Source organism: Dromiciops gliroides, chromosome 4 (assembly GCF_019393635.1).
Source record: "Dromiciops gliroides isolate mDroGli1 chromosome 4, mDroGli1.pri, whole genome shotgun sequence".
NCBI classification, from domain to species: Eukaryota; Metazoa; Chordata; class Mammalia; order Microbiotheria; family Microbiotheriidae; genus Dromiciops; species Dromiciops gliroides.
The window spans coordinates 167,316,427-167,334,189 of NC_057864.1; the positions used below are offsets into that span (position 1 = coordinate 167,316,427).

At 41.1% G+C, this 17,763-nt stretch overlaps 1 protein-coding gene across 2 annotated transcripts in view; it reads right to left on the reverse strand.

Annotated features, from left to right (window-relative positions):
- Positions 1-17,763, reverse strand: part of GDPD1 (glycerophosphodiester phosphodiesterase domain containing 1) — a 67,331-nt gene that overhangs the window by 12,551 nt on the left and 37,017 nt on the right. For both annotated transcript variants that reach the window (XM_043964005.1, XM_043964004.1), the window contains exons 3-4: positions 12,841-12,976; positions 7,296-7,341 (exon numbers count right to left, since the gene is read on the reverse strand). In XM_043964005.1, the coding sequence (XP_043819940.1) occupies positions 7,296-7,341; positions 12,841-12,976 (182 nt within the window). The remainder of the gene's footprint in view (positions 1-7,295; positions 7,342-12,840; positions 12,977-17,763) is intronic.

Sequence of the window (17,763 nt, forward strand, 5' to 3'; positions counted from 1 at the left end):
GATATCCCATAGACATAGATAATATAAAATCAGCATGATAACCAAACACAATTCCTACAGGATGTAAACAATGGTTACTAGAACCTGAAGTAAGGTGCAATCCAGGATGGATATTAGGAAGGGGAAAAAAATGTGAATCAGAAAAAGATTAAATAAGCAAGAATGGCTAGGGCATTAACCTCAGTAGTCCATCAAAGAGAAGAGGTATGTGGGAAGAAAAAGGTGTTCAAATTAGGTAGATGTTAAATTAAGTGATTTTTTTTTTGGGCAGGGCAATGAGTGACTTGCCCAGGGTCACACAGCCAGTAAGTATCGAGTGTCTGAGGCTAGATTTGAACTCAGGTCCTCCTGAATCCAGGGCCAGTGCTTTATCTACTGCACCACCTAACTGCCCCCAGGTAGATGTTAAATTAAAAGCTGTCTAGGCCAGCAGAAAATCTAGGAGAGTTAAGTAAGGGAAGTGGACACACAAGGAATTTGAAGACCAACTTAAAGAGTTTTAGAAGACATTAAGAATATGAAAGAGGGGTCCGCTAGGTGGCGCAGTGAATAAAGCACTGACCCTGGATTCAGGAGTACCTGAGTTCTAATCCGGCCTCAGACACTCGACACTTACTAGCTGTGTGACCCTGGGCAAGTCACTTAACCCCCATTGCCCCACCAAAAAAAAAAAAAAATATATATATATATATATATATATATATGAAAGCAGGGGTAGATCAGAACAGTGTCACGAACACAAAAGCTGGTTAGGAAACTGTTGGTTTTTTTTCTTTAAGTTTGAAAAAGAGGAACAAAGAGGGACAGAACTAGCACTAGAGATCTGGGGAGTGGGAAGGGAGGATGAATAATGAATGAGGAAAGGCAGGGCTACTCAACTTATTTTAATTTTTTTTTTAGGCTAAGCAGAATGGTCCTTGAACTAGAAATGATACAACTACAACAAGAAAAGGCTTATATGGAGTTGAAACTGTTGAGAAAATGGTTAGGTTCCTTGCTATAACGACAGCCCAAAAAGCTAGCAAAGGATACAGAAAGAAAGGAGGTAAGTTGGCCTAGATGAATTCTGCTCTCTACTCCTAAGGTGCTGGCTGTACCCCATTTCTGGAATGCTCTCCCCTTCCCTTTTATCTTCGTCTCCTAGGTTCCCTGGCTTCTTTCAGGTCACAGCTAAAAGTCCCACCTTTTGCAAGAAGCCTTTCCCAGTCCTCCTTAATCTTAGTGTTTTCCCTCTGTGGTTACCCCTATTTTAACTGGTCTGTAGATTCCTCATTTGCACATGATGCTTATGCACGATGCAGACCTTATTAAGGCAGCTAGGCTCCACAGTGGATAAAGTGACAGGCGTGGAGTCAGGAAGGCTCAACAACAGACTGAACAACAAATCAGATTTGAGGGAAGCCCCTAGGTGGAATGCCCCAGTAATCTGCACTTTGCCCTCAGCTATTTAACAGTTAACATTTAGATTGTGCCTTATGTTTAGCAAAGGGCCTTCACCTCATCTGACCCTCACAAAATAGAGAGGTGGATAACAGAGGTTCAGAAAGAAAAGATAGCAGGAAACTGCTCAGACTCCAGGGGCTTCAGCCCTAGGTGGTAGTCAAAGCCCCACACCACATTTTAGCTCCACATGGTGCTTTGTAGGGGGCTAGTGGTTTGAATTATAAAAGGATTAGCCTGAGGACAGGATGGCAGGTGGGAGGGAGTGAAATGGTTTTCTCAAGTTTAAACCACCTGCAACAAGCTTTCTATTTCTGACTTCATAGAGGGAAATTGTGGTTTACGTCTTTTTTATTCTAGAATTCTATCATGAAATTTTAAACTTGAAATATTAGTTTTAATTGGATTTTCATGGTTAAAAGTTCTTGCTGCATTTTAAATGGGAAAAATCTTAGATCTAAAGGAAAAACTAGCAACCAGGAGAATAGGTTAGGTAGCTTGCCCAAGGTGGGACTTGCAGGGGGTGTGCACTGGAAAAAAATTTAACTGATTTCTGGGAAAGCAAAAAATGAGCATACTTTTAGGTTTAATTTGCTTTATTCATATTTTCCTCCATTTTCTTATGTCTGGAGAATCAAAAACGAATAAATCAGACACAGATCTAACCTACAGGCCAGTGCACAGGAACAAGGGTGGGCCAAGATCACAGAATCAGCACCCAGGGCTCTGAGATAGGCCCACAGCTCAAAAACACCCAGAGCAGATCCTAGACTGAACCCCAGGTTCAGGCCAATACCTAGGGGTATTCCTAGAGGCGCCAAGAGCCCAAACTCAGTGCCCAGAGCTCTGAGCTAAGCCTACATAAATCTCAGAGATGTTAAAGATGATGTTGGATTCTGCCCCAGCATGGGCCAGCAGTTTAAGATCTGAGGGACTCTCCTTCCATGAGATCTCCCAGAGCAGATTTTGCTCAGTCCCTCAGTCAGGAAAGCAGCACCAGAGGAAGGTCTCTCAGAAGGGCTGGGATGACAAACTTAGGTCCCAGAGTTCCCAGCTAAGCCAGCAACTTCAGGCTGACCAGACCAGATAACTAGAAGAAGGCTTATAGAAAAAAAGAAAGAACTATTACAAGGCTCAGGGAAGCCTAAGACATAAACTCTAATGAGGAAAATAACTCCAAAATATTTACAAGCAAAACCTAAAAAAAAACCCCTGGTTTGCCCTTAAGATCAAAATAAAATTCTTAGAAAATAAAAATGATGTTTTTGAAAAATGAAACAAGTGACAGAGGAAAGAAACTAAAGGTATGGAGCCTTGGAAAGAGAATTAACAGACTGGCACAAGTACAAAACCTTACTCACCAAATAGCAACCAAACAAGAAGTATTAAAACAAAGTCAAGGGGGCAGCTAGGTGGTGCAGTGGATAAAGCACGGATCTTGGATTCAGGAGTACCTGAGTTCAAATCCAACCTCAGACACTTGACACTTACTAGCTGTGTGACCCTGGGCAAGTCACTTAACCCTCATTGCTCCGCAAAAAACCAAAACAAAACAAAAAAAAAACAAAATCAAAAGATATTTAAAAAAGAAAATATAAGGCATCTCATATCGATAGCAACTAACCTGCAAAACAGATCAAGAAGAGATCATTTAGAATCTCAATTTTAAAATTACCTGAAAGCCATGACCAAAAAAGGAGCCTTGATAACATAATTTAAGAAATTATGAAAGAAATAAGGTAAGCCAGCACAGCTTCATGAAAAACTGTTCAAGTTAGACTAATCTCATTTTCTATTTCAACAGAGTTTCTAGGCTGGTAGAGATCAGAAGAATGATATAAATATGATTTACTTTGATTTCAGCAAAGCATCCAACAGTCAGATGAGGTGAAAAGATGTAGGTGAGAGGTCTACTTGGAACCTATGTCTCTTAGAGCCAAAAAGTAAAGAGAAAAAAGAACGAGTTCACTTTTCTGCTCCTGAAAGAAACCTCAAAATAATAACTCCTAGGAACAACATAGCCAAAATCTGGAACCTTCAGGTCAAAGAAAAAAAAAATACTGCTATTAGGGTGACTGTGATTTTGAAATCTGAAGTTCAATTGAATAACAAAATTCATGTAGCTTTTCTTGAGCATGGATTATGTGGAATGAATGCACAGTGTCAGGACTCAAGTAATATCTAAAGATGTATAATGCATTATCCATTTCCTCATGGAATTTATAATTTAATAGGGGAACAAGGATAAGACATACTCAAATGGATATAAAACAGAGTAAATAAAAGAATTTCAATGTAATATCAGATTTCTTTTTTTTTTTTTTAAGTGAGGCAATTGGGATTAAGTGACTTGCCCAGGGTCACACAGCTAAGTGTCTGAGGTTGGATTGGAACTCAGGTACTCCTGACTCCAGGGCCAGTGCTCTATCCACTGCGCCACCTAGCTGCCGCTAATATCAGATTTCAAAGGAGGGAACTTCACATTTCTGTCTGGGAACCAGAAAACATTTCATGAAGAAAAATACAGTTTTAAGTCCTGAAGGAGACACAAACTTTTATTCCCTTTCTAAAAAAAATTTTTTTTTTGGGGGGGGGTGGGCAATGAGGGTTAAGTGACTTGCCCAGGGTCACACAGCTAGTAGGTGTCAAGTGTCTGAGGCCGGATTTGAACTCAGGTACTCCTGAATCCAGGGCCGGTGCTTTATCCACTGTGCCACCTAGCTGCCCTTCTTTTATTCACCTTTTTTTTTTTAGTGAGGCAGTTGGGGTTAAGTGACTTGCTCAGGGTCACACAGCTAGTAAGTGTTAAGTGTCTGACGCTGGATTTGAACTCAGGTACTCCTGACTCCAGGGCCGGTGCTCTATCCACTGCACCATCTAGCTGCCCCCAAAGAGATAGAACCTTTTTTTTTTTTTGCAGGGTAATGGGGGTTAAGTGACTTGCCCAAGGTCACACAGCTAGTAAGTGTCTGAGGCCAGATTTGAACTCAGGTACTCCTGAATCCAGGGCCGGTGCTTTATCCACTGTGCTACCTAGCTGCCCCTCTTTTATTCACTTTTTTTTTTTTTTAGTGAGGCAATTGGGGTTAAGTTACTTGCCCAGGGTCACACAGCTAGTAAGTGTTAAGTGTCTGAGGCCGGATTTGAACTTAGGTACTCCTGACTTCAGGGCCGGTGCTCTATCTACTGGGCCACCTAGCTGCCACTTTTATTCACTTTTAATAAATTCCTGTCCTCAAGAAGTTTGCATTAGAGAATAGTGGTGTTTTGTTAATATGCAAGTGAACACACACACAAAATAAAGAATATATTGCAGTTATTCAGCATTTCTTCTGTGACAATGTTCACTAAAATAATTAAATATTTTGGGGTTTTTTTGTGGGGCAATGGGGGTTAAGTGACTTGCCCAGGGTCACACAGCTAGTAAGTGTCATGTGTCTGAGGCTGGATTTGAACTCAGGTACTCCTGTATCCAGGGCCAGTGCTTTATCCACTGTGTCACCTAGCCACCCCCTTAAAATAATTAAATCTTAAAAGTTCTATTTTTCTATTATAATTTGTTAATCATTTTTCTGTGTTCTCAGGAATACTAGAACTTATAAACAAACACATTTTTATTGGGGAGATGGTGGAGGGAAATGCAAGTCAGGAATTATTTCCAACATGAAGCCTCTTCTGGTTTCTCCAACTGCTAGTGCCCTCCCTTCCAAACTACTTTATACTAATTACTTTGAATATAAAATTATTTATTTGCTTTATGTTTGTTCTGCATATATTTTTATATGTGCTCATAGTCTCTCCCATTAGAATCTAAGCTCCTCATGGGTAGACATTGCTTCATTCATGTGTCCTCAGGGCCTAGTACAGTGCCCAGCACATGTTTCATACATATGTGATTGTGGACGGATCTCAATTTAGTCTCCCAAAATGCTCCTGCTAGGAAGAGAATGCATTGAATGTCCAACATAACATTCAGTTTATTTGACAATTATGATTCCTCCCTATGAGGTAATAAATTTGGCAAGTGGGTACAATAATCCCTAGGCAAATTTGGATAAAATGAACCCATTCTCTCTGGGCTTAATTACTTTTGGACAAACTGGAAGTTTCAGTCAGAAGAATCCAGAGATCTCAGTTCAATAAATCAGCCAACCCATGAGGCTCCACCCAAAGTCACTGACAACTTATTTATATTACTAGAGTCGAGTCACTACTGAGCAAATATTTGTTTCTGTTTCTAGATACAAAACAACACAATAATTTACGTGGGGCTTAGGATAAATTAGAAGAAGTTTCTCCTGTGAGAAGCAAAAACAAAGATTATCAGATAACAGGACAGACTATGGAGGAATCAAGGGACTATTAAAGTTTACATTGACCAATGAGGGCAACTATAACACAAAAGGAAAATACTGGATGTTGGAGGGGATGTGGGAAAGCTGGCATACGAATTCACTGTTGGTGGAGTTGTGAAAAGATCCAACCATTCTGGAGAGCAATTTGGAACTATGCCAAAATGGCTACAGAACTGTGCATACCCTCTGATCCAGCAATACCACTGCTAGACACATCCCAAAGACATTTCCCAAAAGAGCAAAATACCCATTTGTTCAAAAATATTTATAGCAGTTCTTTCTGCAGTGGCTAAGAATTGGGAATCAAAGGAATGGCCATCAATTGAGGAATGGCTAAACTAGCCGTGGTATATGATGGTGATGGAATATTATTGTGCTATAAGAAATGACAAACAGGATGATTTCAGAAAGGCCTGGAGAGACTTGTATGAACTGATATACAGTGAAGTAAAAAGAACCAGGAGAAAGTTGTGCACAGTGACAGCAATATTGTTTGATGACCTATGAATGACTTAACTATTCTCAGGAATATAATGATCCAAGACAATCCCAAAGGACTAATGAGACTGTCCACCTCCAAAGAAAGAATTGATATTGATTGAACACAGACTGATGCATGCTATTTTTCACTTTCTTTCATTTTTTTTCTTTTATTCGAGTTTTCTTGTATATAATGACTAATAGGGTCATGTTTTACATAATTGCACATATATGACCTATATCCGATTGCTTACTGCCTGGGCGGGGGTAGGGAAGAAGGGATAAAATTTGCAACTCAAAAGTATAAATAAAAATGTTCAAGAAGGTTGACCTACTAGATATCAAGACAGACATACCTAAGAATTAAGGGGAGAGGGGGCAGCTAGATGGCGCAGTTGTTAAAGTGCTGGCCCTGGATTCAGGAGTACCTGAGTTCAAATCCAGCCTCAGACACTTGACACTTACTAGCTGTGTGACCCTGGGCAAGTCACTTAACCCCCATTGCCCCGCAAAAAACAAAAACCAAAAAAACAAAAAACAAGAATTAAGGGGAGAAAAGATTCTATAGAAGGAAAGTCAATTAGGTGTGGCTACTACCTGATCCAGAGCCAGGAGAGAGAGATAACCCCAAAGGTCAGGACCATCATTTCAAAAAAATACTCCTTGACTCTCAGGAATATGACAAGCATCCAAGCTTTCCCAACTCTACCCCAAAAGGGAACTTTCCAGTTTTCAAGTGGACACCCCATCTATCCTCTATAAAAGCTTTCCCCCTGTTCTAAGGGGAGGAGAATATTTCTAAGCCCTCCTCCCTGAGAGGTGAAGAAGTCTTTCACTTCCTACTCAATCACTTTTCCTAGCACCAAATTAAAAAAAAATTTTTTTTTTTAAATTCTAATTGGACAGTGTTCAAGAGTGTAAATCTTTATTGAGGAATACATAAGGACCACCACAAACCTCCCACCCCCACCCCATGACATTAATGAAACAAGGGTTTAAGATGACAGTAGAAAGTATTACCTTTTTGAAATGTTACCTCCAATTTGCCAAGGTAAGGTGGGAGTTCCTTTAAAAGATAAAGAGAATGTTAGCTTTAGGAAAAAGAAACAATTAGTCTTGTCTTCAAATACAATGGAGGGTAATTTAGGAAAATATGAAAAATCTTTAATAAATGATATTTATTGGTACACAGCATCTCTCAGCAAAATTTCCCTAAAGATTACTTCTGTCTACCACTGAAAACAATCTATAGCACTGACAGAAAATGGTTAGTATAAGGACAGAAATTAAAAACAGACATGGACTGCCATTCCCTTAAATGATCCTTTTAATATCAGAATTTCAGTAATGTCCTTACATTCCTATCTTTAAGATTGAGGTGGCTTTCCTTGCCCAGATTGCCAAGGGTCACTGGTGTCTTATGACCTGGCTTTGCTATCTCATTTATCTCCTCCTAAAACCATAAAAACTTTTTCATGGGTCTCTGGTTGGGAAAACCCACTACACATCCCCCAACGTGGCAGGTTTGCTACCCTGATATCTCAATTAAAGATGCTTTATTCCTCAATTCATGGCTTTATTTCAGGATTTGACAGTACTGTTAAAAGTTGGGGTTTTTTTTTAACAATTAAGAACTAAAATTAATAAGAAGTTTCATCTGATTGTTTACTACAGGATGTAACAAACACTTAGATAAAGAAGTTATAAATAAATTTGAGTTTAGAAAACAAGGTAATTTTCATTAAATTATTTTAAAACAATTTTTAAAAAATAAATATGATTTTAGAAAACAGGGCAAGTTTCACTGAATTATTTATTTGTTTTCAGGAGTCTGCATTCACTAAACCTAGGATACCAGGAAGAGGTGTCAGTTACATATTATTTCCTACTCCTATTTACAGACCTTTGTTCTAACATGATCAAGGTCACTCAAGAACCTTCCCAACCTATGTAGTTCACAAGGGTCTGATTAAATTAACCATTTTGGATTCTTAATTCTAACACCTATCTACCTCTATGACATTCTCCTACATTCTTCTGACAACTTTATCAACTTCCTTACCGACACATTTTCATTCCTGTTCCAACACTGTTCTTGGCGACTTCATAACAGCTTCATAACAATCTGAACTTTCAGCTCCTTAACCTCAATTCCCATTCTCCCCTCCACTTTCATCAGTCACCGGAATAGTGCCAACCCTGGACCTTTCCATCACTGGAAACTACTCATCAAAAGAACTTATCTTCCAGCTATCCTGAACAGCCTCTTCCAAAGTCATCATAACCATCAGTCTCTGTGTTCTGGTCCATCCCGGGCTTAATTTTCCCTTTCGTGATGTTAGGATCTGAGATTTAGAGTTAGAGGAAACTCAGAAGGCATCTAGTGAAGCCCCTTCCTGAGGCCAAGAAAGATTAAATGACTTGTCCAAAGACACTCAGGTAAGAAACATCAGGGCAGGTTTTCTAATTCCCAATCTAGCAGTTTCAGCAGACGGCTCTCTCCCTGTCCTCAGGGTCAGCCATTTCAGTGGTATTCTCCTCATCTTTCATTCTCTGCCATTTTAATCTTCCATTATTCCTACCTCACTAGTGTAGGGAAAAACTTTATTATATTTGTTCGTAAAATCTTATTTGTTAAAATTTTTTGACCATAATTTGTTGTGTGGCTATAAGTTGGCTGAACTCAGACAAGCACCCCCCCCCAAGCTGGGATGGCAGCAGGAATGCTTGGATCCCAGCCAAGGTATAGGGTCCACAGGTAAGTTTTGGGTTTCCCGAATTTGAATGTATATGTTTGCTAATATACATCTCAATGGACCTTGCCAGGGAACCACCCTCTCTACAAAACAGCTATCAAGGCTATTAAGTTAACAGTGGGGTTCCAGTGCTAGTACTCACCTCTAAAACCCAATGTAAAGCAAGCCTTGCAGAGACCAGCTTTCCACACATTTGTGTGTGTATCTATATCTATATCTATAGCTATAGCTATAGCTATATCTAGTGGGCTTTACTCACAGTGGGGATTAGTGTTAGTCATGAAAAGGAATCCTAAAATCTGAAATAGTTTTACAAAGAAATTTATTTGGTCCTTTAGAGGCAGAGGTGGAAAGCTAGAAGATAGGTAGATACAGATAGTACAGATAGATATAGATATATCTTTCTTCTCTACTCCTACACCCTAGAGAGATGCCAGAGAAAGGCTTGAAACTGAGCTAAGTACATTACATACTAGGTTCAAGCTTTCAAACCTCAAGGAAGGCTTCATTGCCACGTGACAATCTTCTATATTATTGACTTCCTATCACATCACCTACTGGGTTGTTTCCAAACCTTTTCTCTCAAGGCCCTTTCCAAATGACTGTGCTTCCTATTTCACCAAGAAGCCTGAGGAGTTCCTCCAATATGAGCTCTACCATTCTTGCCTTTTCCCATTCTCTCCTTGTTCCCTCTACTCTGGGGCCCACCTCCTTGCTAAAGTCAACCATCCATCCTATGCTCCATTGCCTTCTCTAGCTCCTTCTTTTTTTCCCTTTTTTTTTTCTTTCTTTTTTCCCCCTAGCTCTTTTTTAACCTACAAACATGCTGAAGTCTACACTGTCTTATAAACAACAAATTTGAAAATCCCTTCCCTTGACCCAATTATCCCTTCAAGGTATCTTCTGTTTTTTCATTTCCCCCTTCCAGGCCAAACTTCTAAAAAGTCTGATCTACACTCACTGTGATGTAGGAGGCAAAAAAGGGGTTAATAGAAAAACCTAAGGTCTAAGCTCTAATTCAGATATTAGCTCCAAAAGGGAGTTAGACCCCAGTTAATGGATAACTTACAAGTCAGGATGCTAGGTTATCTTACCCACAGTGATCAGTATCCATAACGGGACCATAAAGGGTCAGGTCAGATAACAATAAGACACAAGACAGGGTATAGAAATTCTAATGAAAAATGTGAAACTAGCCATGGGAAACAGAAACAGACATGCTTAGAAAAGGCCAAATTTGTCCCCAGATTCACCTTATGATGAGTAAACGCCCAAAACACACCTCCATTGAAAAAGGTACCTGCCTTGGGGGTTGGCTTAGGACCCCAGGAACTCCAAATTAGGATAAGCCCTCCCCTGTACCACCCCAACAAGGAGAATATTATGAGTAGGACAGGCCTTCCCTTGTACCTCCCCAAAGTGGAGATTATTATAATGAGACTGATAATCAATTTATCCATACTATAAATATAACTGTCTTTCCTTTCCTTATTTGAGATACCTATCTACTATTCTGGTTCTCTCCCTGTGGTCACTCACAGTATTGCAATAAAACTTGGGAAACTGAGTCACTGAGTCTTGTAATTCTTTTGGGACGACTCACAATCAATTTAACCCCAAATTCTATCCCACATCAACTGCCTCCATTTCCTCCTAACTCATTTACTTCTGAATCCCCCCAAACCTAGATTCCATCTCTATTCCTCCATACTAAAACTTCTCTCTCCAAGATCTCTGATGCGTTCTGAATTAACAAACCCAATGACCTTAGTTCTCATGTTCCTCTTCCTGCACCCTAAGTGTGGGTACCTCCATAGACTGTCTCCTCAGTCTTGTCTCTCTACACTTTCTTCTTTGGCAACCCACCACAAGAACTTCAAATATTACCTCTATGCAAATAATTCCTACATCTGTATCTCTTGCCTCAAATTCTCCTCTGAGCCCATAACCAGTGTTTTCAATTATCTGCTGGGGAGGGGCAGTTAGGTGGCACAGTGGATAAAGCACTAGCCCTGGATGCAGGAGGACCTGAGTTCAAATTTGACCTCAGACACTTGATACTCAATAGCTGTGTGACTCTAGGCAAGTCACTTAACCCTCACTGCCCCGAGGGGGGTGGGGGTGGGGAATATATATATATATATTTATTTATTTATTTATTTGCTGGGTATCCACACTTGGATGGTTCCACCAGCACTCATTCTATTAGCTTACTAAAGAATAAGGAAGACTGCTTATGGGTAGCAATATCAGCATCCTAGGGTACAGGCTTGGCTTTTTCAGAACATGCAGCTTAGAATACACAATAAGCAACATCCTGTGGCATTTGAATGATACAGCCTGTCCCTAGGGGAGAGTTGTTCTGGAAAGTCCCTAGTTTTCTGTTAGGTAAAACATTTAGGACATTCGTGTGATTGAGAACAGCTAAAGTATGTCTACAGAAAGGTTTTATGTATTCAGCCTAAGTAGGAAGGAGGTAGTTGAGTCAAGTTTTGTTATTCAGTCTACAGCAGAATGGGGGGAGGGGGCAGAAGGGAGGAGGAGGAGTATTTCAGTCAAGGGGCACATTTCCAGAATGAAGATGCTTTTCCTCTACAATGGTATCATGGATTATCTTGGTCACTCCAATTTATTTCAGAATCATCCTTGCTTCTTCTCCTTACTCCCCATCAGGTACATTTAAATCATGTCGATTCAAATTTCACAATAGCTCCAACATCTGTCCTCTCCTATCCACTCACAATACCCTCAAACCTTCATCCCTTCTTATTCTAACTACTTAGGCAAATATAATACTCTCCTGTTTTCCTTCCTCCAGTTCCTTCTCCAATCCATCTTTTCTCTTCACATTGAAATATATCTTGCTAAAGCACAGTTCTGACCATGTTCCTTTCCTGCTCAAACATCTTCTATAACTCTATTGCTTACTGATGAAAATCTAAACCCCTTACCTAGTGATCAGGGGCCCCAGCAACTAGACTTCAACTGAGCTTTGCCATTTTATTTCACATTCTGTGTTCCAGCTTCACTTAACTCTTTGCCATCTACTGATTTCTTCACCTTCCCGCGTGCGTGTATGCGTGTGTGTGTGTGTGTGTGTGTGTGTGTGTGTGTGTGTGTGTGTGTTTAAAAATCCTTTTCCAACCTTTTCACCCAGGCTCACATGCAATGCTTTTTCCCAGATCAAGATTACCCCATCCCCTTCCTAAATTCCTCCAGTCATTCAGCTAGCTCTGAAGCAAGCCACTTAATCCCCTCCTACTTTATGTTAATCAACAATACACATCTCATCCCACTACCCCCTTCCTACTTAGGCTGTGTTCCCTGAGGCTACAGACCTCTCTAATTTTATCTTATCTTCTGCATTAAGCAGGATTTCTTAATCATAACAGGCTGAATTTATTAAGGCATTTAGCCAGATATGGAGAGATACTGAAGATACAGACAGTCCCCACCCTGTCAGAGGGGAATCAGGAAAGCCTTTGCTGAGGACATGGCAACTAAGCTGAATCTAGAAGAAAGAGGGAGATTCTAAAACATAAAGATGAGGAAGGAAGGCACTGAGTGCAAGTGACAAATGACGGTGTAAACACAAAGATACTATCAATGGCCTGTTAAGTTCAGGAAACAAGCATTAGCCCAGTTTGGCAGGAAGTTAAGTGTACAAGTTCCTATTGGACAAAGTGTTTAAAAGTTCCAGATGATCCCCCCACCCCCACCCCCCCTGCCCCATTCGCTGCTTAATGGACTTCACACATGCTAAAATCATGCTATCCCAAAGCATATGCTCCAAATGCATTTTTACTTACACAATACTTCAGGTCAGAGATGTTTACATTTATTCCAGTTGATCTCTTCAGATTCCCATCATGAGACACCACCACTTGTTCATCTTTTGTAATATGGCAGTCCAGTTCCAACATATCAGTTCCCATATTAACAGCACTAGAGACAAAACCAAACAAAATCATCCTGGAAACACTAAGAATTTAAGCAAGCATTGGAAAACACCTAAGGGGTTATTTGCCTCAGAACAACATTCAGAATATTGCAAGAGTGAGTTAAAATGGTGAAAAGTGAAAGAAAATATCACCTCAATAGCCCACAAATTCTTTTAGCTATTTACTTAAAAATTAATTGAATCAGTTCAAATCTGGCTTCAGACACTTGACACTTACTAGCTCATTGCCCTGGCTGTCCCCCCACCACCAAATTAATTGAATCGACAAGAGAGGAATTCTTGAATTCAACTCCATCACTTATTATTCATCTCTTCTTACTATATTGAAAAGGAGAAAAGACCTTCAGTCCTTGCCCTTGGTTAGCTTCAGTTTTACTGGTGGAATAGTATAAACACAGATAAATAAATACAAGGAAATTGAAGCTTGGAGATCTCTGCTGCCTGGCCAATTAAGTCCAATCTCCTATGTAATATAATGGAAAGTGTAATATAATGAAAAGAGTGTCAGTCAAGGCACCGTTCAAATCCAATCTTCCCTGTGATCCTGATCAAGGCACTTAACCTGCCTGGGCCTCAGTTTTCTTATCCATAAAATGAGGTTCCTCCCCATCCCCAGGGATGTTGTCTTGTGGGGAGCCCAGCTCAAACTGGATCTCAGCTCTTAGTGTTCTTCCTTCTTCCACTGGGATTGATGAGCAGGAAGAGCAAAACAGTCAGAATGAAGTGGCTTTCCTTGCTTGGATGGCCAAGGGCCATTGGGCTCTCATGACCAGGCCCTGCTACCTCTCCTTCTAAAAGGTATAAGAAGCTTTTGTATGGGTCTTGAAGTGGGGAAATCCACTGGATATCCTCCAAGATGGCAGGTTTGCTACCTGTTATTTCAGTTAAAGATGCTTTATTCCTCAACTCATGGCTTTATTTCAGCACTTGACACCCTCCAAGTAGGTACCAACCTACATTTTCAGATTTTCCTTCTGGCAAATACTTTCCGGAAGGCAGCTAGGTGGCATAGTGGAAAGGGCACTGGGCTTGGAATTCGGAAAACTCATCTTTCTGAGTTCAAATACAGCCACAGATACTTACTAACTAACTGCGTGATTCTGGGAAAGTCACTTAACCCTGTTTGTCTCAGTTTCATCATCTGTAAAATGAGTTGGAGAAGGAAATGGCAAATCCATTCCAGTAGCTTTCCCAAGAAAACCCCCAAAAGAGGTCATGAAAAGTAGGACATGACTGAAACAACTCAACAACAAACCGCCCTTCCAGTTCCAATTTATGTTGTTATCCTCCATTAGAATGTAAACTTCTTGAGAGATTATCTTTATTTGCTTATATGTATACCCCTCTCTTTTTCTTGTCTCAAAGTTAGGTATTCATTAAATATTCCAGTGGCTTCAATGAAGTCACTATTATGGGTACTCCCTCCATCAGTATGGACTGGAAATGTTCCATACTTTATCCATGATTTTTCATAAATCTATGAAAATTGACCAAATATGCTGTAGGCCCTCCTCCCATTCTTTGATATTTTGTGCATGGCAGTGTGATATGGGAGCAACATCTATCCCACAAAGGCTAAGCTAGTTTTCCATTAAAAGGTAATGAAAGGGGGAAGCTAGGTGGCGCAGTGGATAGAGCACTGGCCCAGGAGTACCTGAGTTCAAATCCTGGCCTCAGACACTTAACACTTACTAGCTGTGTGACCCTGGGCAAGTCACTTAACCCCAACTGCCTCACCAAAAAAAGAAAGAAAGAAAGAAGGTAATAAAAAAAAGAAAAAAGAAGAAGGTAATGAAAGGGGGGGGGCAGCTAGGAGTCACTGTTAATACACTGTTATCTTTCCCTGAAGAAATCTGTGTGTCAGCCTGCTTTTGTTGCAGTTTTACTCTACACAGTGGCCAGAAAGACAAGTTATAAGGACTCCTAGGGGCAGCTAGGTGGCGCAGAGGATAGAGCACTGGCCTTGGATTCAGGAGGACCTGAGTTTGAATCTGGCCTCAGACACTTGACACTAGCTGTGTGACCCTGGGCAAGTCACTTAACCCTCATTGCCCTGTCCCCCCCCACACACACACCCCCCGAAGGTAATGAAATCATCCTAAGGACTTCACTGGTCCAGGGGACTAAGATTAAACTACTGACATAGCTTCCAGGTCACCAAAGAACAAAAGACAATGTGTTGGGAACCAGGATCTTCTCTGAAGCCTGACATAGCTTCTGACCAGCATATCGGTGTGGAAAATGCCACAGAACAACTACCCAAACAAATCAGTGCTGCATGGCTGGTGAACACCCCTTTCAAGCCATTGCTATGTAAACCTCCTTTTGATATTTGTTAAGTGACTCATTTCATTCCAGGTTTGAACCTGAACCAGCCACCATCCTGAGCCAGGCCTGGCCTACAATATTTAGAGTGATTTGGCAGGACTAGATTGGAATAATGACTTCAGGGTTGCGAGGAGGAAAAGGGCAATGTGGAGGAAGGAGAACCTGGTCAGATGCCCTGAAGTAGGAGTCCTTTTGGTAAATATTTTTCGTGGGGAGGTAAGGCAGCAATTGGGGTTAAGTGACTTGCCCAGGGTCACACAGCTCGTAAGTGTCAAGTGTCTGAGGCTGGATTTGAACTCAGGTCCTCCTGAATCCAGGGCCAGTGCTCTATCCTCTGTGCCACCTAGCTGCCCCTAGGAGTCCTTTTAACCTGTCTTTCTGGCCACTGTGTAGAGTAAAACTGCAACAAAAGCAGGCTGAGACACAGTTTTCTTCAGGGAAAGATAACAGTGTATTAACAGTGACTCATAAACTGTTAATAAAGTGGGTAACACTGGCCATCTCAGCCAAAAGGCCAGGGACCCCAAAGAGGAGAGAAAGCACCCACAAGAGGTCTCTGGGCGGTTGAAAATGTCATAATTGGCTACAGCTAGAAAAGGAGGGTTGGCCTTCAGGTGTAGATGATCATGCCCCTCTGTGGCAATAAAGGTGAATTCCTTCATTCCAACTGCCCCTGGCAATCTTGGCTAGAAAAACAAAACCACCCTACTGAGAATTACCCCCCCACCCATCCCAAGCTTGGAAGCCTCAATCACCTCTAACTATCTTTTTTTGTTTTTTGTTTGTTTTTTTTTTTGAGCGGCAATGGGGGTTAAGTGACTTGCCCAGGGTCACACAGCTAGTAGGTGTCAAGCGTCTGAGGCCGAATTTGAACTCAGGTACTCCTGAATCCAGGGCCGGTGCTTTATCCACTGCACTACCTAGCTGCCCCCACCTCTAACTATCTAAGGAAGAGATGGACAAAAGAGTTGCCCCCTCAGCCCAAACTGGTTCTATGTTTGTTTTTTGTAGTTCTTGAAGAGGACCAATAACATGGGGGGGGGGGGGGCGGGGAGAGGAGATATCTTAACTTGCAGGTGAATTGTATTTAAGTGAGGCTCAGTTGTTCAAAGTCATAAGCCTCACTCTCTCCTCCAGTCATCTGAGTTCAGTAGCAAGACATAGGTCAGGATGACTAGAGATGATCCTGGAGGCAATGGGAGACCTTGGCCTTTTTAAGCTAAGGTCTTTTCCATGTCTCAATTTGACTGAGGCAACACTTAGTGATTTAAGGCTAGGTAAGAACTGAAGCTCAAAAGAATCAATCTGGGAGGGGATCCAAGGAGACTAGAAAGATAGATTAAGGACAATATATGCTTCAGTGAAGGCCCAGATCAAGTTAGATAAATGGATTGCACTTCTCACAGTTGTGAGACTTGGGCAGGATCTGGAGAGGTTAGCAAGGTTCCCAATGACCTGGGGATTAGTATGCAATAGCCACCATGATTTGTATCAAGTAGACAAATGTATTTGAATGTACTTTAAAGGTGTTAAAGCTGTTGAGCAATGGAGGTAAAGGGTGAGTCTGAAAGTTGCAGTGAAGAGAAAGGAGTAAATACTTGTAATGTGTGCCTGGGTATAGTCTCATAAATACGAGGATAGTAAGAGCAAGAGGTCCAGGATCAAGTGGGTTGTTCATCATGGATCTCACATTTCTGAGGACACAGTGAGAGAAGTGGGTAGGGTTGGTGTGGGATATGGATGACAGAAAGCAGAGAGTGAGGATGCGGATCATAGAAGAGGTGGGGTAGGGAGCTATGAATTGTTTTCTCTTATATAGGAATGTTATACAGAGGGTACTGGGCTGGGCCTGAGTCTGGGTTTGGCTTAGTCTGCTGTTACAGTTGCTCTTTCTCCAGGGTAGCTGGAAGAGGAGGAAAAAAGATGGGGCATGGGGTAGGTGAGGGAGCCTGCTGGCTGGTGATGGGCAGGTTCTTGGATGGTGGGACAGTGAACACTTGGGAATAGTGGTATAGGACAAGTTCTTGTATTAAACCACCTAACCCTGGGACAAGCTGGATGCAAGAGGGTAATGACCCTAGTTTTAGCTCCCTTACTATAGATAACCCTTATCCATATTGAGGACTGGTGACAGTTTTAGAAGTGTCTTCATCTGTGCTATGACCCTGATATGAAACTGATTAAAAGATAATTACATTTATGATTTATATTTCTTCAAGGTTAGGGACTTAACCACCCAGCTTTCCCATCTTCCCAAGGGTTTGAAACTCAGGGTAAACAAGGAGAAAAACAAGTCCAGTGATTGCTGAACAAGGAGATACTCTTGAAAGTATCTAGATGAATTTATGAGCCCGCAAACTATAGGCCAGTAAGCTTGTCTTCAATTCCTGGAAAAATTCAAGGACAGATTATTACAAGGATGGCCAATGGATATCTAGAAAAG